We start from the raw sequence: 27,748 nt of genomic DNA, 5'->3' as shown, positions 1-27,748 counted from the left end.
TACATCACACGGGATAATCGAAATTGGGATACTGTTCTACCATTCGTCACATTCGCCTATAATACTGCAGTACAGCGGACTACCGGTTACTCCCCATTTTTCCTCGTTTTCGGCCGTCCTCCCACTACAATCCTCGACACTTCCTTCTTCTCTAAGCCCGACTACTCCTCATTATTACCAGCCCAGTTCTTATCCCGTGTGGCCAGATGCCGTCATCTTGCCCGGCTCAACACAGAAGCGTGCCAGCAAGACCGCAAGAGTCGCTACGATTCGAAGCATCGCGTGGTCTCTTTTCGTCCTGGTGACGAAGTACTGCTCTATACACCACTGCGCACCCCTGGCTTTAGTGATAAATTTCAGCGCCGCTATCTTGGTCCCTACAAGGTAATCAACCAAACTTCCCCAGTAAACTACCAAGTCACACCTGTTGATCCCCCAGCTGACCGACGCCACCGTGGAACTGAAATTGTTCATGTATCTCGCTTGATGCCGTTCGTGCGCCGCGGAACATGGTTGGTTAGGAGCGGCCAGGCTGGCCGCTTCCGACCCCCCGGGCAGATTGTGTGAGCCCTCCACGGATCTTCTTTCATTTGTACATACCATGATCTTCTTTTTCCTCTTGTACATACCATCATCATCGTCCCGCGGCGCCGGCTCCGGCGCGCGCTTGGGTTTTCTCCATCAGATTAAACGCTGACACGTACCTTGCCTTGCCTTCACGACCTTGCCGTCTGGACCTGGCCTTCTTTCACAATATATATATATATATATATATATATATATATATATATATATATATATATATATATATATATATATATATATATATATATATATATATATATATATATATATATAGAGAGAGAGAGAGAGAGAGAGAGAGAGAGAGAGAGAGAGAGAGAGAGAGAAGTGCATGCTGCCTATTGAAGTGTGGCGAATGTTTCCATTCACAAAGGCTATAGTGCGCCTTGGGCTTTTTTGACGGGCTTGTCCGTCTGCGCATGGAGTATGTAAAATAAAATCCTGAGCCTCCTGTGTCCAAATGTTGGAGTTCAGGACACACCGGAGACAACTGATGGCACCGGAGAAATACGTCGCAATGTCAATATAGGTTCTATAGAGGGCTGGACTGGATAGCGGTTACATACTGTGTGTCTCAACGGCCAGCAATTGCTCCTGTGTCGATGGCCAAGTGAGGGAGCAAATGCACACGCATTTTGCTTTTTCTTCAGCAAGCCAGGATAAACGGTAGCCGTTGTCACATGGTCTTCGCTGACACTACAGCGTCTACATACGCCAATTAGATTAGGGAAATGGAGCTCTCGCTGTGAGGTGCCATCTACCACTACCAAATACCCCTACGTACGCGAGAGTAAAACAGATACTTCTTTTTTGAACAGTAAATAACCTCCTTTCTGAAAGTGCGCCAGACCGCGGGCCATTTACTCCTGTTTGGGCGGCTTTGAGTTTACAGTGCTCGAGACAGTGCGTATGCGGAGGTATACTGCCTCAGGTCATAAGGCGACTGTCCTTATAGCTTGCTAACAAAGCCGAGCGGTGGTCGAGAAGAGTGTGTATTGAGATACACATAAGGAATGCCAGCTGCCTCGGTTGCATTCTTGCAAGAGTGCGGGTTCAGAGATTGTGTGCCGTTGAACGCCGCGAGTTTGCAAACACAGGTAAATCATGCCTTGATATGCGCCTTAAGGCGCATAAGAAGGATAGTTCGTCGGAGTAACTAAACACGACCGGGAGTGCAATAACTGACGACCGTTATTTCAAAAAACAGGAGTCTTGTTTCCTCACCCGCGCCAATTCTCACCAGAGAGGTCATGGAAGCTTTATACATCGCCTCGTATGGTATACCTTTCTAAGCACGCCATGGGTACCAACAAAAAAAGAGATAGGGTATCTCCGGAGTTAATAATGATGGCTTGGATAGTGCGTAGTACAACTGATTACCTTAGCGTTTTTTTCTTCTTTCTTTGGTTGTTGTCTCGCGCTGTTTTTAGCAAACTCGCTTCTTTCCAATAAACCAGTTGTGAGAAGGCCCGTGTCCTGTGCCTTCTTTATGCCTCTTTCAATTTGCGCCCACGTGTTTAAATCATGATCGGGTAAATAATTTTGTCAATAATATTACTACGATGATGACGAAGCGGGCAGTGGCGCGGGGCGGAGCGCTCGCGCCAGGCCCGCTGGCCAAAAAAACATATTTCATCATCATGTCAGCACGTCGTTCTGCTTCTGTTGTGTCGCCGTGTTCCATCGCTTGTCATGCCACCATGTAACATATTTGGTTGGAGGTGCGGTTCATCCTCATCCTCGCCTTGCACCGTCGAAGCCAACAGTACGCCGGGTCCGTCTGCCGAAAGCCCGTGGAGATCGCCGCCCAGCTCTGCCCCAGCCCTTTTTGCTCAGACCCGACCAGCCGCTGTCCCCAGCCTCATCCGCAGCCCTGACCACAACACACGACGACCAGGAAGAGCCCAAAGCCGACCCTACCGACCCCACGACGAAGCGACCTCACGACCACTCGAGCGAAGACAGCACCCCCGCCCAAGCCGTTCGGAGTGTCCATGAGCTTCGGCAAACGGTGAAGATTGGACTTGATGCTCCGGTGCAAGCAGTCTGCCCATCTTCGCATTCATTGTGGTGTCCAGCGTTTCATGTCCCAATCCTGTGTCTCTGTGTTCATCATCACGTCATGCATTGGATTTCTAGAAATCGATCGGGACGATCGCTCGGTGCCCCGGGTAATGATACGAACGATGATGACGAAGCGGGCAGTGGCGCGGAGCGCTCGCGCCAGGCCCGCTGGCCAAAAAAGCAAATTTCATCATCATGTCAGCACGTCGTTCTGTTTCTGTTGTGCCGCCGTGTTCCATCGCTTGTCATGCCACCATGTAACAATATTATTTGCGTCTCGGCCTGAAGGTCGTGCATGAGTGCGTGCAAGGCCACTCGGTGCGTGCTATGTGATGAAATTAACCTTACTAAAGTCGATCACAGCTGCAACACACAGTGGATGAGAAGAGAGGCGACAGACGGCTTGGTACCGTATGTCTTGAGATATCCGGTGTATGAAATGGAACGCATGGTATGTTTTCCCGCAAGCTGTGCGAAGCCAGAGGTTGACTGAACCAGCATCATATAAGTCGAGGAGTACGAGGGTTCGAAGTGATCTGATGGCTGGAATTCTGGTTCTGCGCAAAGAAAAGGGCTGTCGTGCTGGTGTTAAACGTACGGCGGCCATGAACATTCGCGACAAAATAGTTCAGAAATTTTTGGGGCCGGCAATGTGCGACTGTCAAAATAATATCATCGATGTGTGATTGTCCGTGCAAGCTTAATGGACTGATTGCTTGGATTTGTAGAGATGGGTAGACGAACGAGGCTGTGATGTCATCCGCGAGTGCTTATACAGATCAGCAGCGCCACCTCTGTTTTCATCTGCACCTGCGCTTCCGGCGGAATAGCCGTGCATTTACCTAGGCCGTTTTAGATGCTGTTGCCCATCGCAACGCAACCTTCGCTCTTGTACAGAGCGTGCCACTGCGAACGTCGATAGGCCCCTTGTCGGCAGATTTGTAACGTCAAGAAGCCGGTCATAAAAATGCCACTAGAAAGGTCACTGCAGTAATATAGCCCTGTGATTAGCAGCGTGAAACCTCGGGATTTAGCAGTGATTCTGAAAAGGGGCACGCAAGGATTTGTTTCTGCACATACGGGTACGTATAAGGATAGTACATTTACTGGGAAGCTGGGAACAAATAAAATAGACGCAGCACCATATGAATATCGGCTGCAGTGCAATTAACTACCGGCTGCACTTGGATTTAAAAGACTCGAGACGGAAGCGCGCGCGGCGCTCAAAGCGAAGAAGCGCCCGCCATCTTGAACAATGGTGGCGTGAGACTTCGTTATGGACATTTCATCCCGCCGACCTTATTTAGTTACCCGTTGAGTGTCAGAAGCTTTGCAAGGAACCTTCGTGTGTTTTTTTTTTTTTCTTTGGGTCGATTGACGTTGCGGTTTTTCCAGTTAAAAATGGTATATCCAATATCACCGCCACTACCACAGGGCAAAGACACCTCTCGTATCCCTGCAATTAACCAAGTCCTGTTCCAGCTGTATCTACTTCACCCTCGCCACGCTAACTTACTGCCGCCCCATGCTACGCTTTCCTTCCTTTGGAATCCAGCCTGTCATCCTTAGCGACCATCGGTTCTCTTCCCTTCTGATTATATGACCTGCCCATGCCCATTTTTTTTCTTCTTTATTTCAACTAGATTAACATTATCTTAGGTATGTTCCTGGACAGGCTGTTTCTCAATTTGACATTTTCCTCAATGCACAATGCTATATTACCGCATTTTAATGATACTGACATTTAAAGAAAAGGGAGGAAATACAAAACTTGAATGCCTCCATCATCGGCAGATATCGAAAGTACGATCGTGTGTCGACGCGCCTAACCTAAAGGCTGTTTCAAAACAAAAATCTTTATTGCATAGCCCTTTTGGATTTAAAAGACGCGAGTTTGGATAATAAAGGTAATGCTCTAAGTGTGTTTCGATTCCAGGCAAATCTTAACACATACACATAACATTGAGCGGATAACAAAAACTCATGCAACACCTGAACAAATCTGTCCCCGAACTCAACAGCGTCCAAAAACAAAGCGTAAAAGAGCGGACTTACCTCAGTACAAGCTTCATCTGCTCTTGGCAACAAGGCGAAAACTCAAATCTGTTTAGATTAGTGATAGTTCTTCTGGGGCTCATGATGTACCCCAGGCTTGGAAGACATTCGGCCCTCTTTGATCCCTTGTGCCCCACAGGTTTGTGGTAAGGAGGATCTCCGTCGTGGACACAGCCCAGCCTGAATCAAGTGCGGTATTTTACTATGCGTTCTTCCACCACTTGGTTCTACCACGCTACAATTTCTTATTCGCAGCGACACTCAGAAATGGGCTTTTTGTAGCCTAAACTCTGATTACATTTGGTCCATTGTTCTCTTTATTTATTTTCAAGCTTCGCTTTAACGGTGCACGTGATGCGAATGACAGTTATCTGGCTCCGTGGTTTCTACTAATCAGCGTGGCTCGGTGACGCATGATGTTACCGTGGAGAGAAACTTTCTAATTAATGAGCGGCTAAAATGAGAAACGCACCTTTACTAACCCAAATTGTTTAAATTCTGTCCATCATTCATTTTGTATCTGTCATCGGGTATAAGGGACACGTGATGGCGATTAAAAGTCGGCTCGATTCCACCAAACTCTCCGAGAAACTAGGCGGCCAGGCGCCGTAGATATGACAGATAGAGAAACTCCCTATAAGAAATTGCGTATACGGAATCTCGGGCGAGCTCATAGCGGCATCAGAGGCATATTCTATGGTCGCGTTTTCGAAGTATACTTCTGAGTGCCATCTGCCTTTTTTTGTCGGTTGAACAGCGGCATTTTTTTTTTATGGAGAAACGCATCTGATTGCATCTTCCGCTTTGTAACTTAAGAGGTTTGAGAATACTGAAGGAGGGCAAAAAGTTGGGCTTGTTAGTAATGATTCATAATAGATTCTAAAGCCCAAAACGACGCTCACACTGAAGAAAGACCCCACACGACAATCGATTTCAAAAGTGGCAGTGTAGAGGTGCTTTTGCTTTTGTCAATTGAATTCGTTTCAGTCACAATGCAGCGAAGGGAATCGCTGGTTTGTGTCTTGGCGGCAAATAACACTTACAGACTTTCCTTTTTATTATTATTATTATTATTTTTAGGGGCACCCGTCACAGCGTTGGCAAGATGTGAAAGGTTGAGGTCGTTCAGCAGGGGTATGTCCTGGTTCTTCACCTTTTTCAGTTATAGCGCTTGTCTTGTGCTGTCTTTTTTCAGTGTGCTCGTCGTTTTGCTCTTTGCATCCATTGTAAGAAATGCTGTTTCTCATCTTGTTAAACCACATCCCCGGCTTCATTTCCGAGCGTAAAATTTCTCAGTTACTATAAAATCGGAGAAGGAACGCAGTAAGTAACAGGAGGAACAATCGGGAAGAGCAAACTTGCGCTCGGCTTCCAATCAAAGGAAAAAAAAAAAGTAGATTCAAATGCTATAATTGACGTACACGCAACCGCCACCATCACTTTACTGGTAATACATTTATCAATTCAACCACTGACAAAAATCGACGATTAAGATTCTTTTCAATGTGAGGGGACAGCGCAGCTGAGTGATTGTCACAAGCTGCCTCACCTATTATACAGCGGAGGTTGCGGGAGCTTCCGGCTCAAACATAGAGCGAATTTCACGAGACCCCGTCGCTCCTCTGGACAAGATTCGACAAGCCGATGGGGCAGCGACCGCCTGTCCTTGACGCGGGCGCTTCGAACATTATTTTCGCTTTTGTTAACCTTTACCTGAAGTAGTAATATTTTACGCTGTGTTTTTTATGTGACTTTTGCCCATACTCATTATATCTAGAATACTTTTTTTGTTATCTTTGTAGTCATCTTTTGTCGCAGCGTTTTGTTCGTTGTCTGGTTTTTTCCTCTTGTCATTTAATTTGTCGTCTTTTATCAAATCTTGTCGTGGCGTTTTATTTTTTTATTGTACTCTATTATTATGCAGTGAATTATAGCCTACTATTTATAATCATTCAATTCTTTGTAAAAGAAAGTGACCTAATTGAACTTATTTCTCTATCACACACCGACACACGTACTTCACGGGTTGACCGGCCTAACTTTTAAATGTGTTCGCAAACCTCATAGAGGGAAGACGGGTAACCGTAAAGGGGATCCCGCGCCTCTTTTGACCGTAAAGGCGGGGGTTTGTGACAGTGGTGATATCGCTCCTGAAATAGGGCTTTTGTTTTCTTAGGTTCCCTTCACTTTGGTTTCTTACGAAGACTGCTGAACATTATTAAGGCGATCCTTTCTAAGCTCACAGTGAAAGTCTCGTGTTCGCAAGATGTGTCCGCGAGACGTCGAAATAAGTTTCACGGTCAGGACATCGCAATAGGATTCCGACGTCATCATAATTTCACCATTTGGCTAGTTAGACTTAATCCTTATAAAAGCCCTCGTATGGCTACGTGTAAGATAGTTTAACTGATGTCGTCGTCGACGACAAAACCAAATGAAAGAAAAATGAAATTATGGCAAGTACGCAAATACGCAAAACTGAGGAAGAAGAGAAGGAGGAAAGGCTTTCGCCACTAAGCTCTTAAGCGAAGCTAAGCACAATCCTGTAATTTCTTTAGTCTATGCTCATATCAATTTTGAGGCCCAATATTCTGCTTCCTTTGTCTGTTTATGTAGGTCATTAACCATCCCTTGCACCACTCAACTTCCACCACTCCCACTCTTTCCCCACTTCTACCTCGCCTCCCTTGGTCAAGTTGCAACATCGCCATCACTGCGACAAAACCAACAAGCACTCCTTTTTTAGAAACTCTTCTGACGTCAATTGTCTTGCCCCCAATCACAGCTCTGACACACTCACTCCCAATCTCACCCCTCTTCCTTTTTGTCCGCTTTCCTCTGAAAAACTTGCAGGTTATATATACTCTGCCATCGTCTATACTCTGAGGCCGCCGACCAACACAGTAAGCGACGTTTTTAACAGTTTTTCTGTGAAATGAACCACTACTGAAAACCATTTATTTTTCGTACTGTGCGGGAGTGTTGCAAACAGCTTCTTTTCTAAGCCGAATTCGCGCTATCGGACAATACTATCCAAGTCAGATAAGTAATGTTTTCTAGCCTGTCATCGAAGATAAATCGCTCGCACAGACAATGGTGTTTCTTTACACGTCTATAAATTTAAAAGAGAAGGAAAGGTCCAGTAGCTGTCTCACTCTTGATGGACACCTCAATCGCACCATAAAACAAGGCATGAATGAGGAACCGACAGAAGGGTGGAAATGCGAAGCAAAAGGCTATGAGTTAATTTTCACCTCATGGAGTTCTTTAACGTGCACTACCACGGCCGCTCAATGGAAGGACACTATAGGTACTACATACGTCTTATTGAGCAGCTGTGGCAATACATCCTGTGCACGGTACACGCACGCACTGAAGGAAAGCGCTATGCCAAGTGTATAGGCCCGTAGACAGGGCCGGATTATCCAGGTTTCAAAGGGTTCAAATGAACCGGGCCCTCCGTTCTCAGGGGCGCCCCGAGAGCTAGAAAGAAAATGGCAGACTTCGATGTTTGGTCCGAAAAATAGTCAAATGATCTTCCTAATTTCCCATGATTAAAATTATATATATTGCAAATTCGAACGCCTTAAAGGCTATTCATTGTGTGCTTAATCGAAAAGTCAGCCTCATGGTTTGCCAGTCAAAGTAAAACTTTGTACTAGCTTGCCCAAATAGATGAAAACACCCAAATATTTTGGCTGGTTCTAACTGGTTTGAGTTCAGCTGGTCCCAGCTTGTGTTCAACTGGTAGCAGACATGTACCAGCTGGAACTCAACGGGTCCCAGCCGCGCGCGAATGCGCGTTCTGATTTTCGAGGGAGGTGTGTGTCCCGCCATTTCCAAGAATAGCTCAGTCTAGATGTGCTCTGCTCATGCGATGCCCATAAACAACCCGGACATTCTTTGAGTAAATATGACGTATGTTCTCTGGTATAGAAAATTATGTCAAACATGACAACAGTAGGCGGAGGGGGTGAAGGGAGGGCGGGGGGGGGGTATGGGGGAATCTTTTTTGAACCGGGCCCTCATAACTGTTTATCCGACCCTGCCAGTAGAGGTTTGTTTACACCGTACGAAGTGGAAGAAGGAACTTACGAGTGAGCCAGTTCGTGGGTCATGATGTCAACGCCCAAGTATACGCCGCCCCTATCTTCCCCGATGACGACGCCATCGTACGAACACAGCGTCGCTACGTAAGCGATCCCTGCCATTTGGCTGTTCATCCCCTCGATCATGTCCATGCTTTAAAAAAAAAAGTGCACATTCGCTGTTAGCAAATCTGTTAACAGCCCATAAAGAGAAACGTTGTGATGATATATAGACTTAAGGAACCTTTAAGAGGGAATGCGAAAGCATTCAAGTTCTCACCTGCGCTTCCTTTGGTTGCTTACGCCAGTTTCGTTGCTGTATTCGTCAGTACACCGCCCGAAACTAATTGATCGCGTAAGTATAGGACCCCAAATGTTTCAGATGGACCAAATAGATTTTTTTTATATTATCTCCTGCTGTTGGTGTTCTGCAATCGGTACTTCGTGCTCATGCATGACCTTTATGATGTCATCAGTGTTTTTGCTAATCAGGAAATTTCGCCTCTGATGAAGGCGGGTTTCGACTCAACCGCAAGGCAGGATTCCTTCCTTTTCGCTTGGTCCAATGGGGACATTTTTAATTTTACTTTGGTAGCTGGTGCTGCCATTGGTCTTCCGGGGTTACGTGGCCACATGACGTAATTACTGTCTTGTTTCTGGGAGCGGGAGGTTGCTGCGACAGGGACTTCATGGTATCGCACCAATAATACATGCGAAAACAGCTGAAAGTTTTAAAAGGCGACCATTACTTTCACCAAAATATAAATGGAATTAAATTTCGTCGGCAGTGGATGTAAGGGGGACCCATGACAAGCTGAAGTTGGCCCGTGTCGACAAGTTAGCGCGTCTTAATGAAAAAGACCATACTTTAACGAAAGGTTTTCATGTGCACTACAAAACAGTGTAAAGAAAGAAATGCGTGTTGCCACAGCCGAGTGTTTTAGAAAGTGAACTGTGATAAGTCCGAGTTTTCATTCCACAGAGTCTCGAGGCCTGATTACACTGCTATTCACTTCCGAATGCTTTCAACGAGTCCTTCTTTCAGTCTTAGGTCTTTTGACATCAGGATTATGAACAGATCGGTCAGAAAGTAAGTAACTCCATTTGTTTTTCAGCCATTTTGTAGCAGACAAACGTCCACCAAGTACGAAAGAGCCAAAGAATCAATTTTTACTAAAAACGAGAGTTTGATGGACGTCCTCAGCCTGCTGCTAAAGACATATTCTTTCTTTTTTTTCTAAAGCAGCAAGAATATAAATAAATAAACCATCATGCAGCGGCCATTCTGTGCGGCGCGTTGCTCAAGCTGTGCGCAGTGTGAGACTCTAATGGGCCCTTTTCACCGAATTCACTTCTGCTGATGATGATTGACAGCTGCCTCCATCTGCCGCATGTACCTGTCGCTAAAATGAGGTGCGCTGCATGCATGCGCATTTGGGGCTGGAAATTCGTTTCCGACCACTTAATCTTGAGGAGGAGAGCCGGACATGCGCATAGCGACCATGTGAAAAATGCGGATGGCTCATAGCGCATACGATGTAATCATAGCCCTCTGAAACGATGTCGCTAAACCTTTCGGCGAAGTCAGTATCGCTCGCCTGCTTTAAAACTTTGTACAGAACAATAAGACATTGTGAAACAGGCATAAAACAACCCTTATATAACATTTCTGCGCTGAAGATCGTCCATGGATACAACGAAACATTCCCAACGTGATAATCGGGAAACTCTGTGAACCTTAATAAAACGAGGCTCAACATTTCGCTAAAAAAAAAAAAAAATAAGGCGCATATAAGCACCCATCGGCTTTAAGCACGTCGGTGGCTATTACGACCGATCAGATAGAAGAAATCAAGATAGGCACACACACCGCGTGTGGACCTGCAGCCCAGTCACTTCAATGCTGTTGCCTTTGAAGGCTGTCGTCAAACGTTTCAAAGCGTGAAAGCGTTCCACTCTTCAAGCTCTAAAGCTTGATGGGAGATATGCGTTTGAGCGTGTTTCACTGCAGTCTAAAAGCGGCAAAATTGGCAAACGAAATGCAAAGATGAGCGTCCTCGTTAACATTTCTTACGCGAGAGTAGACACAGTAACTAAAACAGAATATTTTCTTTGCCGTCTGCTGTCAACATGGGTGGTACGGGCACTATTCGAAAATTCTGTGAAAACATGTATCGCCAGGAGAACCGACGACCGTGTTCGAGTATGCAAAGAAAAAATTGGGGGACACTCAAGCTCCTCGTACGTAAACATGCATTTGTTTCTCGCTCAATCACTAATCCATTAATTTGTACCTCTAACGTCTCACAAATGCTCATTAGCATAAATCGTAAGCCGGTAAAAAAAAACATGCGAAAAAGAGCCCCGTTGTAACCATCAGCCGGACGAACGAGACTGCGTTGCCTGGGAGCAAATAGCGTGTTTCACTCGAGATCCAATGGTTCTGGCGGTTGCGATCTCCATTTCACCCTCACGTCTCAAAGGGGAAGCCTCTGTCGGCAGCTCCTTCCTACGCGGCCTTACCACGTGGTCTCGTGACGTCACACCAGCCGCTGACCAATCAGTGAGCTGAACTTCTCCTGCCAACCAACAAATCACCAGATGAAGGCTCGTGATTTATCCTTCACAGCGGCAATGCCGGATTGTCTGGAGAGCGGGGCCCTTAACGCTCCCGCGTTTAAAGCCAGATAAAATTGTGATAAGGTTCAGATATAATTGCGCTGTTTGCTAATTTGATTGCGCTATGGTTAAGAACAAGCTGCCGATCAATGCTCGCGGGAGGACTTCCAACCTACCCTGTGACGAGGTACTTAACGTCGGCCTCACGGAGATCTTTATTGTAAGTGAAACCCATAAAGCCCCGAAGCGTAGGCTGTGCGTCCATGTAGCTGCCGTTCATCTTCACAAAGATTTTTTCAACCTGAAAGAAACGTAATTACGATCAACCAAACAGTGTACATTCTGCGCAGACTGTATTTAATACAGTGACCTTACCGCTTTATTGAGCTTCACAATTCCGACAATCTTAAATTTAATTGCTGGACTTCGAAGTGGTTTGTACCTGAGGTTAACCTGCGGAGATAGAAATAGGGAAGTACTAATATTGTCAGCGCGGCGCGGAGAACGTGGCTCTGCGCACGTCGGTTAACATTTAGGCGAAAGAAAACCGTTACGAGGAACAATACAAGCATAAGATATGTTAATTATATGGTCTGCAAAAATTAAAGTGGTGGTTGAGCTTGGTAAGCACGGATATACGCGGAAGCGAAATTACTACACGTTTACCTTTGCTTTGTCACGTCTCCCCATGTTTAGCGAAATATATAATGGGAACAATATAAGCATTCAGATGGGTTAATTATATGGTCTGCAAAAATTAAAGTGGTGGTGGAGCTTGGTAAGCACGGATATACGCGGAAGCGAAATTACTACACGTTTACCTTTGCTTTGTCACTTCTCCCCATGTTTAGCGAAATATATAATGGGAACAATATAAGCATTCAGATGGGTTAATTATATGGTCTGCAAAAATTCAAGTGGTGGTTGAGCTTGGTAAGCACGGATATACGCGGAAGCGAAATTACTACACGTTTACCTTTGCTTTGTCACGTCTCCCCATGTTTAGCGAAATATATAATGGGAACAATATAAGCATTCAGATGGGTTAATTATATGGTCTGCAAAAATTAAAGTGGTGGTTGAGCTTGGTAAGCACGGATATACGCGGAAGCGAAATTACTACACGTTTACCTTTGCTTTGTCACGTCTCCCCATGTTTAGCGAAATATATAATGGGAACAATATAAGCATTCAGATGGGTTAATTATATGGTCTGCAAAAATTAAAGTGGTGGTTGAGCTTGGTAAGCACGGATATACGCGGAAGCGAAATTACTACACGTTTACCTTTGCTTTGTCACGTCTCCCCATGTTTAGCGAAATATATAATGGGAACAATATAAGCATTCAGATGGGTTAATTATATGGTCTGCAAAATTCAAGTGGTGGTTGAGCTTGGTAAGCACGGATATACGCGGAAGCGAAATTACTACACGTTTACCTTTGCTTTGTCACGTCTCCCCATGTTTAGCGAAATATATAATGGGAACAATATAAGCATTCAGATGGGTTAATTATATGGTCTGCAAAAATTCAAGTGGTGGTTGAGCTTGGTAAGCACGGATATACGCGGAAGCGAAATTACTACACGTTTACCTTTGCTTTGTCACGTCTCCCCATGTTTAGCGAAATATATAATGGGAACAATATAAGCATTCAGATGGGTTAATTATATGGTCTGCAAAAATTAAAGTGGTGGTTGAGCTTGGTAAGCACGGATATACGCGGAAGCGAAATTACTACACGTTTACCTTTGCTTTGTCACGTCTCCCCATGTTTAGCGAAATATATAATGGGAACAATATAAGCATTCAGATGGGTTAATTATATGGTCTGCAAAAATTAAAGTGGTGGTTGAGCTTGGTAAGCACGGATATACGCGGAAGCGAAATTACTACACGTTTACCTTTGCTTTGTCACGTCTCCCCATGTTTAGCGAAATATATAATGGGAACAATATAAGCATTCAGATGGGTTAATTATATGGTCTGCAAAAATTAAAGTGGTGGTTGAGCTTGGTAAGCACGGATATACGCGGAAGCGAAATTACTACACGTTTACCTTTGCTTTGTCACGTCTCCCCATGTTTAGCGAAATATATAATGGGAACAATATAAGCATTCAGATGGGTTAATTATATGGTCTGCAAAATTCAAGTGGTGGTTGAGCTTGGTAAGCACGGATATACGCGGAAGCGAAATTACTACACGTTTACCTTTGCTTTGTCACGTCTCCCCATGTTTAGCGAAATATATAATGGGAACAATATAAGCATTCAGATGGGTTAATTATATGGTCTGCAAAAATTAAAGTGGTGGTTGAGCTTGGTAAGCACGGATATACGCGGAAGCGAAATTACTACACGTTTACCTTTGCTTTGTCACGTCTCCCCATGTTTAGCGAAACATATAATGGGAACAATATAAGCATTCAGATGGGTTAATTATATGGTCTGCAAAAATTCAAGTGGTGGTTGAGCTTGGTAAGCACGGATATACGCGGAAGCGAAATTACTACATGTTTACCTTTGCTTTGTCACGTCTCCCCATGTTTAGCGAAATATATAATGGGAACAATATAAGCATTCAGATGGGTTAATTATATGGTCTGCAAAATTCAAGTGGTGGTTGAGCTTGGTAAGCACGGATATACGCGGAAGCGAAATTACTACACGTTTACCTTTGCTTTGTCACGTCTCCCCATGTTTAGCGAAATATATAATGGGAACAATATAAGCATTCAGATGGGTTAATTATATGGTCTGCAAAAATTCAAGTGGTGGTTGAGCTTGGTAAGCACGGATATACGCGGAAGCGAAATTACTACACGTTTACCTTTGCTTTGTCACGTCTCCCCATGTTTAGCGAAATATATAATGGGAACAATATAAGCATTCAGATGGGTTAATTATATGGTCTGCAAAAATTAAAGTGGTGGTTGAGCTTGGTAAGCACGGATATACGCGGAAGCGAAATTACTACACGTTTACCTTTGCTTTGTCACGTCTCCCCATGTTTAGCGAAATATATAATGGGAACAATATAAGCATTCAGATGGGTTAATTATATGGTCTGCAAAAATTCAAGTGGTGGTTGAGCTTGGTAAGCACGGATATACGCGGAAGCGAAATTACTACACGTTTACCTTTGCTTTGTCACGTCTCCCCATGTTTAGCGAAATATATAATGGGAACAATATAAGCATTCAGATGGGTTAATTATATGGTCTGCAAAAATTCAAGTGGTGGTTGAGCTTGGTAAGCACGGATATACGCGGAAGCGAAATTACTACACGTTTACCTTTGCTTTGTCACGTCTCCCCATGTTTAGCGAAATATATAATGGGAACAATATAAGCATTCAGATGGGTTAATTATATGGTCTGCAAAAATTCAAGTGGTGGTTGAGCTTGGTAAGCACGGATATACGCGGAAGCGAAATTACTACACGTTTACCTTTGCTTTGTCACGTCTCCCCATGTTCAGCGAAATATATAATGGGAACAATATAAGCATTCAGATGGGTTAATTATATGGTCTGCAAAAATTAAAGTGGTGGTTGAGCTTGGTAAGCACGGATATACGCGGAAGCGAAATTACTACACGTTTACCTTTGCTTTGTCACGTCTCCCCATGTTTAGCGAAATATATAATGGGAACAATATAAGCATTCAGATGGGTTAATTATATGGTCTGCAAAAATTCAAGTGGTGGTTGAGCTTGGTAAGCACGGATATACGCGGAAGCGAAATTACTACACGTTTACCTTTGCTTTGTCACGTCTCCCCATGTTTAGCGAAATATATAATGGGAACAATATAAGCATTCAGATGGGTTAATTATATGGTCTGCAAAAATTCAAGTGGTGGTTGAGCTTGGTAAGCACGGATATACGCGGAAGCGAAATTACTACACGTTTACCTTTGCTTTGTCACGTCTCCCCATGTTTAGCGAAATATATAATGGGAACAATATAAGCATTCAGATGGGTTAATTATATGGTCTGCAAAAATTCAAGTGGTGGTTGAGCTTGGTAAGCACGGATATACGCGGAAGCAAAATTACTACACGTTTACCTTTGCTTTGTCACGTCTTCCCATGTTTAGCAAAATATATGGGAGCTTTAGGCTTCGATTAGGAAGTGGGGATTCCTAATTAGGGTATTTAGGGAAACTTTGACAGATGAGGTAAGGATGACGACATTCGAAGCGCCGCGTGAAATACTGGCAGCTCAGCACCGGAAAAGCTGCTACCGAGATTTGTTCTTAGATTTGTGTTGGTGTAATTTGTGCCAAAAACAGGTATTATAAAATCATTTCGCGCAGCGGTCTAAAGCAGCGTCCAGAGAGGCTGTCGCTTTGCCTCGGCTAAGGTCCGAAACCCACTAGTAGAGAGTAAATTTTGCGACAGTTGCTCGAAGAAGGCTCCACAGCCACTTTGGCGAAATCTAAGAATGCGATTATTAATGCCGCTTAATTAATGGTGATCGTGAAGCTATAATTATGACGTTGTTTGGTTAGCATATCTCTTCATTCCTAAAGGAGCGGCTACCCTTTGATATGAGCGTGTACAATTGTGCTGCTTTTGTTAGTATACGATGAACTGGCTCTGTTTAGTATACCGGACGGCGCGGTGGGCCCGTATTCCGAGTTTGCGTCGTTATCGAAAGCGTCGCTATCTCCCCGACCTCGAGTCATCTGATTGGTGGAAACGCCGGAACATTATGTTGCCACCTCTTCCGGTTCCGTGCTGACAACACCCGGTTCCGGCGTTTCGACCAATCAGATGACTAGAGGTCACGTGAGATAGCGACACATCGATAACGACGCAAACTCAGAATACCGGCCCTGGTGTCCACAGAACAAGCGTGACAGATACATGTGCCTTTCTTTTTCTATCAACATATTATTATTATTATTATTATTATTATTATTATTATTATTATTATTATTATTATTATTATTATTATTATTATTATTATTATTATTATTATTATTATTATTATTATTATTATGAAGAGGAAGAAGTACACGGGGAACGTTCCCCGTGCACTTCTTCCTCTTCACATTATTATTAGTATACGGCAATTATATGTCCTTTTCTCTACGTTAGCTACTGAAGTCTGCTGTTTTTACGTGCTTAGGCGTTTACTAGCAGTTGCGAATTTAGAACATAGCTCAGATAGTTATATACAGATGCTTCCGAAGTGCCGGATTAAGCAAGGATATATCGTGAACATACCGCGGCTACTGTGACGGCCAAGTAATCGATCATATCTGCGTCCGTCACAAATAAGTCCACAAATGCTGTGTCGCACAGAATTAACACTTCTACGATGACCTCGTTTAAATGTGTGACGGATTGTCGTGCTGCATTCGCTGCAAATAAAGTGAGAAACGTCAGTGCAGAACTTTTTTTTTTCTCTCAAACCAGCATGCGATACTTGTTGCGGCAATTATGGCTAAAATAACACCGCGGTATTCTAAACATTTTCCATCCCGTTTCGAGATATGCCAATTATCTCAACATGCTTTCTGCCTCTAACAATTGTAAGTTGTAAAAAAAGTGCTTCTAAACTTCCCCGCTCCTCCTCCTCACCGGTAACTTGACGTTTTAGTGACGTTTTAGGCTTGAAAGGAAGGTTAAAAAAAAAAAAAACACCGCTGTGCACGGTCTTATTATTTAAAGAGAAGAAAACGAGCTGGCTAAAAGAAAGATTATATGGCTCATTAAAGAGGAAAGGGCGCATGCAGTATTACTACCTCAGTGTAAGTGAAAAAAAAAACTAAAAACTAGCCGGCATTGTTGCTACTAGACAGCAGCGTAAAAATGATTGCTCACCCATGTTGTATGTTCTAGCAGATACTGAAAAAAAAAAACAAAAAAAAACATCCAAAGTAAATGTGCGTTCTGACATGTAGTTGTTAAGTGGTAGAGGCTTATTATTCTACTTTCCTTTATGGTTGCCTCACCATAATTGATGTAGTTAACTGTAGGAAGACAATGTACACGTTCTCACCTGTAACTTTATCATTAAGGCTGACGTCTTTAGCGTGAAATAAGCGATGAGGCCTCTGGCCATTTGCCTGCCGTTCTAAAAATGGCAGTGGTTCTATGCGAAGAGTTTCTCCTATTACACCTTTCTGAAAAAAAAAATGAAAATAAAAGATAACGAAAAGAAAAATTAGAGGTCTCTTAGATGCCTCTAAAGAGGAGAATGGCGAAAGCCTATTCTTCCTCTCCTATCATTTTGTCTCGTATCGGCGTTCATTGCAGTGCTACATATAATTATAATTGCATTACAGGAAAGGCAAGGCGCAGTATCGGTCACACTTTATCCGGCAAGCGTGAGTTAGGGCGGCGTTCCATCGCTCCTGTAGCGTGGCGTTCATTGGCGAACGCGAGACAAAAACACATCTCGCGGAATCTCACGGAATATGACAGATCTAGCTCACAGACCTCGCGCACAGATCCCGTACACAACTTGCACGCACGGGATTTCGTTCCATGAGCCTATAATAAAAAGGAATTTTTTTTTAATCAAGCGACGCCATTGGTCACAGCACTATTTTGGCCTTGAACAAGCAACTAAACAAAATGACGACACAAGGCTGTCAAATTGTGAGAAGATAGTGGGTTGATTGGGAGTTTCTTCAGTCGGATGATGCGCGCACATTAGGGACTATAAGGTGATAAGGGTGTGGGGGGGGGGGGGGGATGGTGTTGTGTGTGCGCTAACACATTCCGACAATTTCGATGCAAAAAAATTTGCTGACGACTTCCTAATGCGAAATTTGAGCGAAGCTAATCAGGTGTTCGAGCTTTTGGATAGATTGAGGCAATGCTTTCGAGCAAAACATGTACAATTACAGACTTTTTTTTTTTACTTTTCACACATATTCCTTCAAGAAACGCGCCACTAGAAATTAAGTTATCGGGAGGTTGCAGGAGGCAGCGAGTGGGCCCAGGAACGTTGCGCGGCGAAGAGATAGCAGTAATAGCTGACTGATGCCGCTGACGCCGCTAGCGAGTGCGAGTCCAGACTCAAGGCAACGTGGCAGTGCGTTTCGACTTCAGATTAACGCACAGTGATCCCCTGATAGCGAGCCGGCGCTTCGGCAACCAGAGAACACCATCGCCGCCACGCAGGAAGAGGAGGGGGGGGGGGGGGCGCAGCGGCGAACGGTGGTGGCAGAAGCGCGCCCAGAAATCAGCAATTGAAGGGCATGCACGGTCGCCGCCACGGAGGAAGGTGAGGGATGGTGTTAGTGCGGGCAGGAAAAAAATTTGATGTTTTTTACGACATAAGCAACATAGCGTAAGCGTATAGTAATTGTTTTGTTGTCTTCTTGTGTTGCAGTGTCTGTACATGCGACGAACTAATCCTTCTAAGGCACAACGGCTCAATGAAATCTAGTCGCGAAATTTTTCCTACTATATCTAACTGGCCGTATAAAAAATATGTTCGAAAAGGCAACACAAGAAACCGCAGGAACTGTTTCTGCATTGTTTGTAGCAGAAAAACTTCCTCCTCAACAACAACAACAAAAAATCAAGATCATTCATTATAGAATCACGTTTGAAACACCCGTTGTAATTATAAATTTAACCTTTTTTTAAAGAGGCGCTTTGGTCGGGTGGCCCTATACGCAATAAAAATTCGGCCACGCAAACAAGGCGAAGCCATTTACTTGTATACATAGAAATCCATACAAACGCCTTAGTATTCGAATGTGAGGCAGGGTTGCTATCGGTTCGCACACAAATGACTGTAAAGTGTTTGTGCGATGTTACATATTTTTATCTACAGTGCCTTCTGTCGTTTTCCAGGATGGATATAGAAAACCAAAATCAAACTTTACTGATGTGCTTGTTATTAGTCTTTCGTTGAACCAATTCTGCCACATTTCTATGTGTTTTGTTAGTTAAGAAGGGTTATATACTGATCGCCCTCTTCTTTCCGAGTAGTTTCTAGTCTATATGTGTTAAATGGTCGTGGTTAATGCACTGTCTGTTCTTTGTATTTGGCGCATGATAGCCACAGTCGCGCGCGGCGCCATAAAACCTCATATAACTAACTAACTAACTAACTAACTAACTAACTAACTAACTAACTAACTAACTAACTAACTAACTAACTAACTAACTAACTAACTAACTAACTAACTAACTAACTAACTAACTAACTAACTAACTAACTAACTAACTAACTAACTAACTAACTGACTAACTAACTAACTAACTGACTGACTAACTAACTAACTGACTAACTAACTAACTAACTAACTAACTAACTAACTAACTAACTAACTAACTAACTAACTAACTAACTAACTAACTAACTAACTAACTAACTAACTAACTAACTAACTGTCTTGTTCGCTCTTGGATTGGAGCGACGTCCAATGCTATAGGGGACACGAAGGCTGCCTAATATTAAAAATGATATGCTTGCAAATGTTTGCACAGTAGCAAGGGCCATTGAAAACCTTCTCCGCGACTTGCTAGAGGTCGCCACTCACAGCGCAACCCCTCAAAGGGCTTTACGCAACCCCACCCGCCGACCATTACGACAGCATCACTCATAGGTATTCTCCAAGTCTGTCAAACACAGTATTTGCAATGTTGATGCACACTGAATAGGATATATACACTGCATATTGAATAACTGTTACTTTATTCCTGATTTGCAAGTCGCCACCTGCAAGACCTGGCACTAATAATTGAATCTTGCACAAACTGTGGCTCTATACGTGATATGGAATGTCGCAACGATCTTGAAGAAGCATGAAATGCGCCGCCATAAATGCCATTGTTGCTCAACTTGTCATTGCAGCGATACCGTCATCATTTTAACCTGCACGTACGATAGCATGCTCAAGGATGAGTTTTTATTTGTAGTTTCAGGCGAATAACTCATTCACTGCCTTTCTTCTTGATTGGTCAGGTAAAAATGAAGAATGAAGAGGTTAATTAATAATGTCTGTCAAAAGAGGCCCTAAAGATTTTATGACGCATTCGTCTTGCATGGCAGCATGCACTGGGACAGCTAGTTTTTAATCTCTATCACTATGCTTCTGATGACTAGGTCGAGAATTTTGCGCAGATTTGTCGCGGCCGTCTACCGCTACCGCGCACCGGCAGCACATCACGCGCTGATTGGACCCGGCGAGCGGCGTCCACCAAAATTCGACAGGAACGTGGCGCCCTCTGTCGCCATCGGGGTGATCTGCGCATTTGTACTGATGCTCGGAGTAAACATTTGTTTTTTGCAAATATGACATACCGCCAAAAATAAAATTTTAAAATGTTAAGTAACGTATTCAGTAGATTAGGGAATTAATTGATGCTGTCTGCCTTTTACCTGGTGTCTGCCGTAGCCCCAAATCAGCCTAAGAGCTAATATATATGAAGCGAGCTGCCTTTCTGTTCATATTTTGAACATAAAAAAGAACGCTCTGTATATAACGCTGACAAGGCTGATATAAGACACTGACAATGTACCTAGTTTATTAAACCCTACCGCAGTTCGTGGACCCATTGTATGCTGTATGTAACTGGAGGATACTAAAGCAACGTATCAATAGGGCTCGTAAAGACGCCTTCACGACAACTTAGCATCTGTTTTTACCGAGGGCACCTGTACAGTGCTCGCACAAAGAAGGCAGTGGACACTATTATGGGTTCATAAATAAATTTAGATATTATAGTAACATGAACATGTTAACTGATTTGTACCTCTCATTTTCCATTACAAGTTTATACATTATTAGAATAACTTCTGTTGACTTGCGAGTGTCACTGGTTATAAAACGAGGGCCCTCAACTCAAATCAGCACTAGCAAATATGATTTCGAATGGCTTTCATGGCCCAAACTTCCGCCTTAAAGTAACGGTGACCTTGAAAATAGTGCATCACGTATTGCAGAACAAGAGATGTCATTATAGCAGCTGGCAGTCGCATCGCACGCTGATGCATGCTAAAGCAACAACGCACGAAAGTTCGCAGTGCGCTATTCTTTTCTTTTTTGTAATCCGTAGCGCAAACCCACAGAAGACGAACAGACAACAGAGCTCAACAGTGCACGCAGGCGAACATTTCGTCCACTTAAAAAAAAAATAATAATAAAACAACGATGATAACGAACAGCAATTGAATGGGTGTCTAAATTCGTGCATATTAAAATAGAAAATGAAGACGCAGAGCTCGACCTAAAGATGACCTTTCTAGTGCTGATTCCTGCCACATACAGCGCTAAACTTCAAGAGAAGCAGAGCACGCGGTATGAGCAAGCTGGTTCCGGCTAAAAGTCGATAAATGGCGTATATTTGGTAAAAGGTGTCCAACACAAGAAGCGCAGCTGTTGAATTAAGGCGTTTAATATTCTACTCGCTACATTTATCATATATCTTCTCCGATATTAAGAAATCACGTGTAGCAAACGACGACGGGAATGGTGGATATACAAGGTTTCTTATAATTATATAGAAATAAAGATGGCTACGCCGCACTACATTCTCAATGGCGAGCATTAACAGTTTGTTAATGATGGAAATATGCAGGAATTCCGGGAAGGTGACGTGATGAGGTTTCTTATTCAGCTGGGCTATTATCGGGCATAAAACATGAATTCAGCTGTAACAATAGGCCTCCTTTCGAGGCGAATAACCTCAACGCACTGCCGTCAATGTTTTTCTGTCGGCCTAGCGCCTGCGTTAATTTATTGAAGAAGTATGAAACTGAAACACTTTATTGAAGTAATTTATTCTGCACAAAGCCGAGCGCACCCCGGCGCAACCAGGGTAGACCTTGGCGCGCAACTGCCGAGTCAACGTATTCAGGGCAACACTAGCCAAGCCAAGTGCGAAACATCGTCTTCCCGTCGCTCCGGTAGCTCCGGCGCTGGATTAAGAAGCTCGCATGGATGGTGGCGCCATCTTTAGGTAATATTGAGAAACTCTGTTGCCGCGATGATGTCTAAAAAGTGTTTTTGCACGAGCATTTACGTTACTTGGGTGCAGCTCATATAATTTTAACCGTCTCAACTACACTTACCAGTTCGAATACACCGTCTTCATCACGCATAGACACGGCGGCCATACGAACTTCATCGTGGTAAAGAGTTCGTCGGATTTCTGATGTATCAAACTGCAACGGGAGAGGCAGACGGAAGAGAAAATACCGCAGTTGCACTTAAATAAAGGAAGTTCCTAGAGCTTATCTTACCTCCCTTTGTAGCAGGTCTTCGTTCACTGCTGTTGAAAGCACAAATGAGTCGGAAAATACATCTGTTTGTACGAGGTTCAAAGTGATGTCCTCATTGATTGCAACCACTTTTGCTCTGTCATCTGATCTCGTTTCCAACAGAGTTGGGTGGACGATAGAGTAAGAGTTCGTGTGGTCTATAAATAAATGTACGGCCACTCGTTAGGACATTTGTAAATGCGCATTCATGTAGCAGAAGTATTAACTGATATTTTTTGTTCATTTCTTTACCCGAGGCAACGGACGCTTCTAATTGTTTCAAAGAGAAATTCAGGTTCTAATACATGCAGCCTGCCACACGCCGCTGAATTTCGATTGTCGAAACGCGATGGAGAGCGAAATTTGAAACATTTAGTGATTACATAAATTTCGTCATTTTGCATGACGACGTTAGAAATTAGTCGCATATACTTCACTTAAATACACCCCTCGTGGTGAGCCATCACACTGTAGCATATATATATCTAAGAGGTTAACGTTTCAGTTGAAGTGAAAAATAAATCGCGGTAAAAATCAACCGAATGACTTTTTTTTAAAAATCAATTCTAGCACAAGAAGAAAAGCAATTTCAGCGGCTACTGTGATTGAGAACGAGAAGCTGTGTGGCTACATAAAATTAACAAATTGACAGTACGGAAGCTAGTGGCACATTTAAACAGCGGAAGTGTCTGATTGACTTCCGCGGTTGTGCGTTTTGAGGCATTGCTCCGGTAGCTCCGATTGACGCTATAGTGTAAACGGCTGTAGGCTTTACCTTCTCGCCAAGGCGTATCGCGTATTGAGAACGCCGTGCTCTCACAGACTGCCATTCATGCGAGTGCTACTTCGTTAAGAACGCTTTCTTGGTTCTAGCAATGATAGTTTTAGTCGTAGCAAGCCTTCAAGAACGCAAAAACCCGCAGAAGCACTGTCAAAAGCACTATGCCATTAGTTGAATTTACTGTACACAAAACTGCACCCTTAACGGCGCGACTTCTTGTCTTTAAAACCCCCTCCAGAAAGGGTGTTGAGGTACTTTAATGGGTGCCTGTGTTGCCTGCTATACCCATTAAAGGATTGTCTCAGTACCTCAATGCGCTCTTTCTGGACACGGAAAGGCTGCAATTTTATTTTAAGTATTGGAGAGGGAATCACGGCTATCTAGGTTCATAATGGAAGGGAATAAAATGAACCGAATCGTAAGCACGCCGAGATATTGCTTTGGTCTGCAGGAAGGGCGGAAGGACGAAGGCTGGAAAAGCGGGTGGTGCGAACAGTCACCAATGTCGCACTGTTTTTGTGGGTGCTGGCAAGAACAGTGGCAATGAGGGGCTCTGTTTTGCCTTGTGTGGTTGTTTAGGTTTGCAAAAAGTGGGGAGGTCGGTAATTTTCTGAGACAGAAATTACCCCGAATGTAAACAAGCGTGAACATAGCAGAGGGTGACTTCTGAGCGCATAACGTTATTAAACATAAAGCCGAAAAAAAACATGGCCAAATAAAAATCTCGATTTGGAATGACTTTCTAAATTCTAAATAAAGATAGCTGAAAAACGTTCTTTTAAATAAACGCTGTAAAGTTCGCAGTTTATGAACAATGATATCCTAATCTATTACCTTACTCGTCTAGCGAACAAATAGAATATTTTCTCTCGAGTATGCGAATAAAGACAATTTCTCTCGAATATGCGTGAACGTTTTGGTTAATGGAAAGATGCTAACGACGAATGAAAAGATGCACGGGTAATAATAGGGAAAACTGATAACTAACTATCAAGATTGGGACTCACGTTCTGCCGGTATGACGGAAAAAAGCGCCAAGGTAAAGAAGGCAAACTGCAGCAGCCTTTTCATTTCAATAACTGTTATTTGAATAAGCCAGGATAATGGCGGTTTATTCCACATGAAAGCACAGCGAACGCAAGATGTGTATAGTTTTTATAGCTTAAGATTCAGAATGAAGCTTGTCATTCCAGTGCAGCAATAAAGATTGCAGTAAAAATATCATGCAGCTCTTTAATCTTTCGGAGAAGTCAAACAATTGTCTGTAAATCATAAGAAATTTGTTTGTTTGTTACTTTAACTTCTTGACGCACGTAAAGAAATCAAACGCATGAAATGTCAACGCAAAGGCCGAGGAGTGCTTTGCGCAAGATTTTCCTTTTTCTTTTTCGCAAACAAGCGATATATTACGGCGTTTGAAGATGTATTAATTAAAATAAGTTTCCACGGAACCGAAGACGTGGCGCGTATTTACGGAAAACCCTCATTTAGGGAAAACGAACATGAACATCAGTTAAATGTCTGCGTTGGATTTGTTTGGTTTGGTTTGTGGGGCTTAACGTCCCAAAGCGACTCAGGCTATGAGAGACGCCGTAGTGGAGGACTCCGGAAATTTCGACCACCTGGGGTTCTTTAACGTGCACTGACGTCGCACAGCACACGGGCGCCTTGCTTTCCGCCTCCATCGAAAAGCTGCCGCCGAGGCCGGGATTCGATCCCGCGCCCTTGGGAACAGTAGTCGAGCGTCGTAACCACTGCGCCACCCCGTTGTAGCAAGGCTTCAAAGAGCGCAGTGATGTCATTGTCTGTATTCCTTTTGCATTTACAGAAAGGCTCTTCAATCAACCAAATCAAATCAAAGTATGGTTGAAAAAAAAAAAAGACTGAACGCAGTGCCTAAGCTGCTGTATAGCGAACCTATATTAATACGATAACCAGCAGTAAAGGAAAGTTTTTCTTGTCCTTGTCATTATGCGGCAGAATGACTTCATTAACATCTGATACGGCAGGCATATGGCATCCATGGGTTAATTGGAGAGATATGGGAGAGGCCTTCGCCCTGCAGCGGGTATAGTCAGGCTGATGATGATGATTATGATTATGATGGCATGCATGCGCTTGAGTATCTACAGAGATGCTGTTTATAATGGGATTGATAGAAAAAGACACTTACCCATAATCAGGGTCAAAGGTAACCGAAAAATGGTTGATGGGGAGCCTTCCTCCATTGGCTAACGTCTCGACAGGCGACTTTGTTTTCGTCTGGGAAAGATAAGTCGTCGAAATTGGTTAACGAACTGAGCCCCCCTCCCTCCTCCTCAGCTCTTAATTGTTCGGCTTCTCTTTATTTTTTGTGCCCCTTTTCTACATCTCGTTCTACCGTTATTCAGAATTGGCGAAAAAAAAGGAAGCAGGTCCTTTGGAGACGCTTTCAGACTCGCTCTCTCCGATCTCTCAGCTGCTATCCCACTATCGTGCATGGGACCTCCCCTGCACGCTCCCCCTCATGCCACATTCTCCCACATCCTTTTCGGTTGCCTTGCTGAGCCTTCCCCGCAGGGACAGCCCGCCATCTCAAGCTGGGTGTACTGGGGTACTGGGAGCACCGTGACTGGGAGGTCCTGTTCTCGTCACCGGACGTGACATCACAGCTTTCTGCGGTGACTCGGGCTGCCGACGTCATAAAGAAAAGGAATATATATAGGAAGGTTTGGCTGTGGCCCACGGACACGGGAGGGTTTTAAAACTCACTTGCTTCAATGAACTTTCTATCTCCTTCTGTCTAAATGACTTAAATATAGCACAAGCTGTTGGATCTGTCTTAAAGGGGCGATGACAGGGTCGTTCGATATATTGCCGTTTTATACTTCTGTGAATAATATACAGGTCTTCATTCTACTCGCGAATTTTTAGTGCCTATAGCGCATGGCGCATATAAAAAAAAAAACGCGATATAAATCGGAATCGGGAAGCTCCTCCCACAGAGAGTGACCGGGATTTTGAAACGCTCGTGTGACGTCACAGAGGATCGCAGAGCGTCGTCTGCAATGCAGGCTGCAATATCAAAGGACACGTTTTTTTTTTTCTTGGAACGATTGGCACAGTGGTCCTCCCTCATGCAGAAGTGCTTGATGAAGATATTAACGCACGAAAGCGATATAGAGTAAGGCATGTTTTCTTCAACATAAGGCACGCTCACAGTCAGTGGGCTGCACGGTTCCTTAACTTATCGATGCACTGATCTTTCGCATTACACCGGCGACGACACAAGCCCGAACAACGGCCGCCTATCACCGTATTGTGAGGTTTTCAGCCCCGCGACGCCGACGGAACTGATCTGCGGAAAGTCGTTCGATCTGTTTTGGTCGGATCGGAGGCCGAGCGAGAACTTGACACTCGATACTCGAGTGAACGGCCTGAACAGCTGCGCTTGTCTGTAGCTTAACCGAGTCAGAAAAGGGAAAACAAGAAGTTACACTTTATATGTTCCCCCTTATCATCAGCAATGTCTTTGGACAGAAATGTTAATCGGAGCCGAACTGCCGGCTCGTTCAGCAACGAATAGGCCTAGCGCGAGTACGCACGTTCGGGTCTAGAGTCCCGGCGATGACGGAGCGCGCATTCACAAGTTTTAGCGGTCGCATGTGGTCATCGAGTGTAGTTCTGGCAGTAGCGACCCCAAATCGACGACTGCTTACATCACAAAGCGAGTGCACATTGAGCGGGAAGCGTCGATGATATGTGACCTAGCGAGCGCAGCCGGCAGCTGTCGGCGCCGCTGTGTATACCCAGCTCAGGCAGGGGACGTGGCATCCACGGCGCTTCTTGCAGCACAGTTGTAGTTTGTGAACAATAAAGGTGCAACTGGATGCAAAAAGAAATGGATAGTTTGGTATTGCTAGCTCAGCTCGCATTTTATGCCGTGCGAACTAGCAGCATACATCCAGTCATTGCAAAACCTATATAGACACGCTGGGGGAGCAGTCGTAATCCACGAATCGGCGCATTCCTGCGCGAGTTTAGGGTTCCCACACTGAATTATAAATGGTGTATGCTTACGTTGAAGCACTCACTAGTCTTTTGCTGAAGAAGCACTAGAAAAACGGAAGGCGAGGCTCGGCAGCACTCGGGAGTCCGTTGCAACCGCGAGTGCGGCTGCAGGGGAGGCGAGACGGAGACGGCGGCGACTGTAAGAAGAGCAATCGAATCGCGTTGGGTTTTGCGATGACGGGACTGAAGCGGCGGCGGCGGCACATGCTTTCGTTTTTAAAAAAATGCTTTACCAGCTGAAAATAATGAAGTCTGACTAACACGCGC

General features: G+C 44.1%; 1 protein-coding gene across 1 annotated transcript in view; it reads right to left on the bottom strand.

Moving 5' to 3' along the window:
• Window positions 1-24,556, bottom strand: part of LOC146173237 (venom metalloproteinase BumaMPs1-like) — a 34,823-nt gene extending 10,267 nt beyond the window's left edge. The window contains exons 1-10 of the mRNA XM_084583309.1: window positions 24,439-24,556; window positions 22,633-22,808; window positions 22,462-22,554; window positions 17,425-17,548; window positions 17,247-17,270; window positions 16,647-16,783; window positions 11,784-11,861; window positions 11,585-11,709; window positions 8,797-8,943; window positions 4,702-4,881 (exon numbers count right to left, since the gene is read on the bottom strand). Of these exons, the coding sequence (XP_084439435.1) occupies window positions 4,702-4,881; window positions 8,797-8,943; window positions 11,585-11,709; window positions 11,784-11,861; window positions 16,647-16,783; window positions 17,247-17,270; window positions 17,425-17,548; window positions 22,462-22,554; window positions 22,633-22,808; window positions 24,439-24,553 (1,199 nt within the window). The 5' untranslated portion in view covers window positions 24,554-24,556. The remainder of the gene's footprint in view (window positions 1-4,701; window positions 4,882-8,796; window positions 8,944-11,584; window positions 11,710-11,783; window positions 11,862-16,646; window positions 16,784-17,246; window positions 17,271-17,424; window positions 17,549-22,461; window positions 22,555-22,632; window positions 22,809-24,438) is intronic.
• Between the last annotated feature and the right edge of the window lie 3,192 nt (window positions 24,557-27,748).

This window comes from Amblyomma maculatum, chromosome 11 (assembly GCF_055883805.1).
Source record: "Amblyomma maculatum isolate TAMU_Amacu chromosome 11, ASM5588380v1, whole genome shotgun sequence".
Lineage (NCBI taxonomy): Eukaryota > Metazoa > Arthropoda > Arachnida > Ixodida > Ixodidae > Amblyomma > Amblyomma maculatum.
Note: the sequence above shows the minus strand (reverse complement) of the source record. Positions and strands in the feature narration are given on the sequence as shown.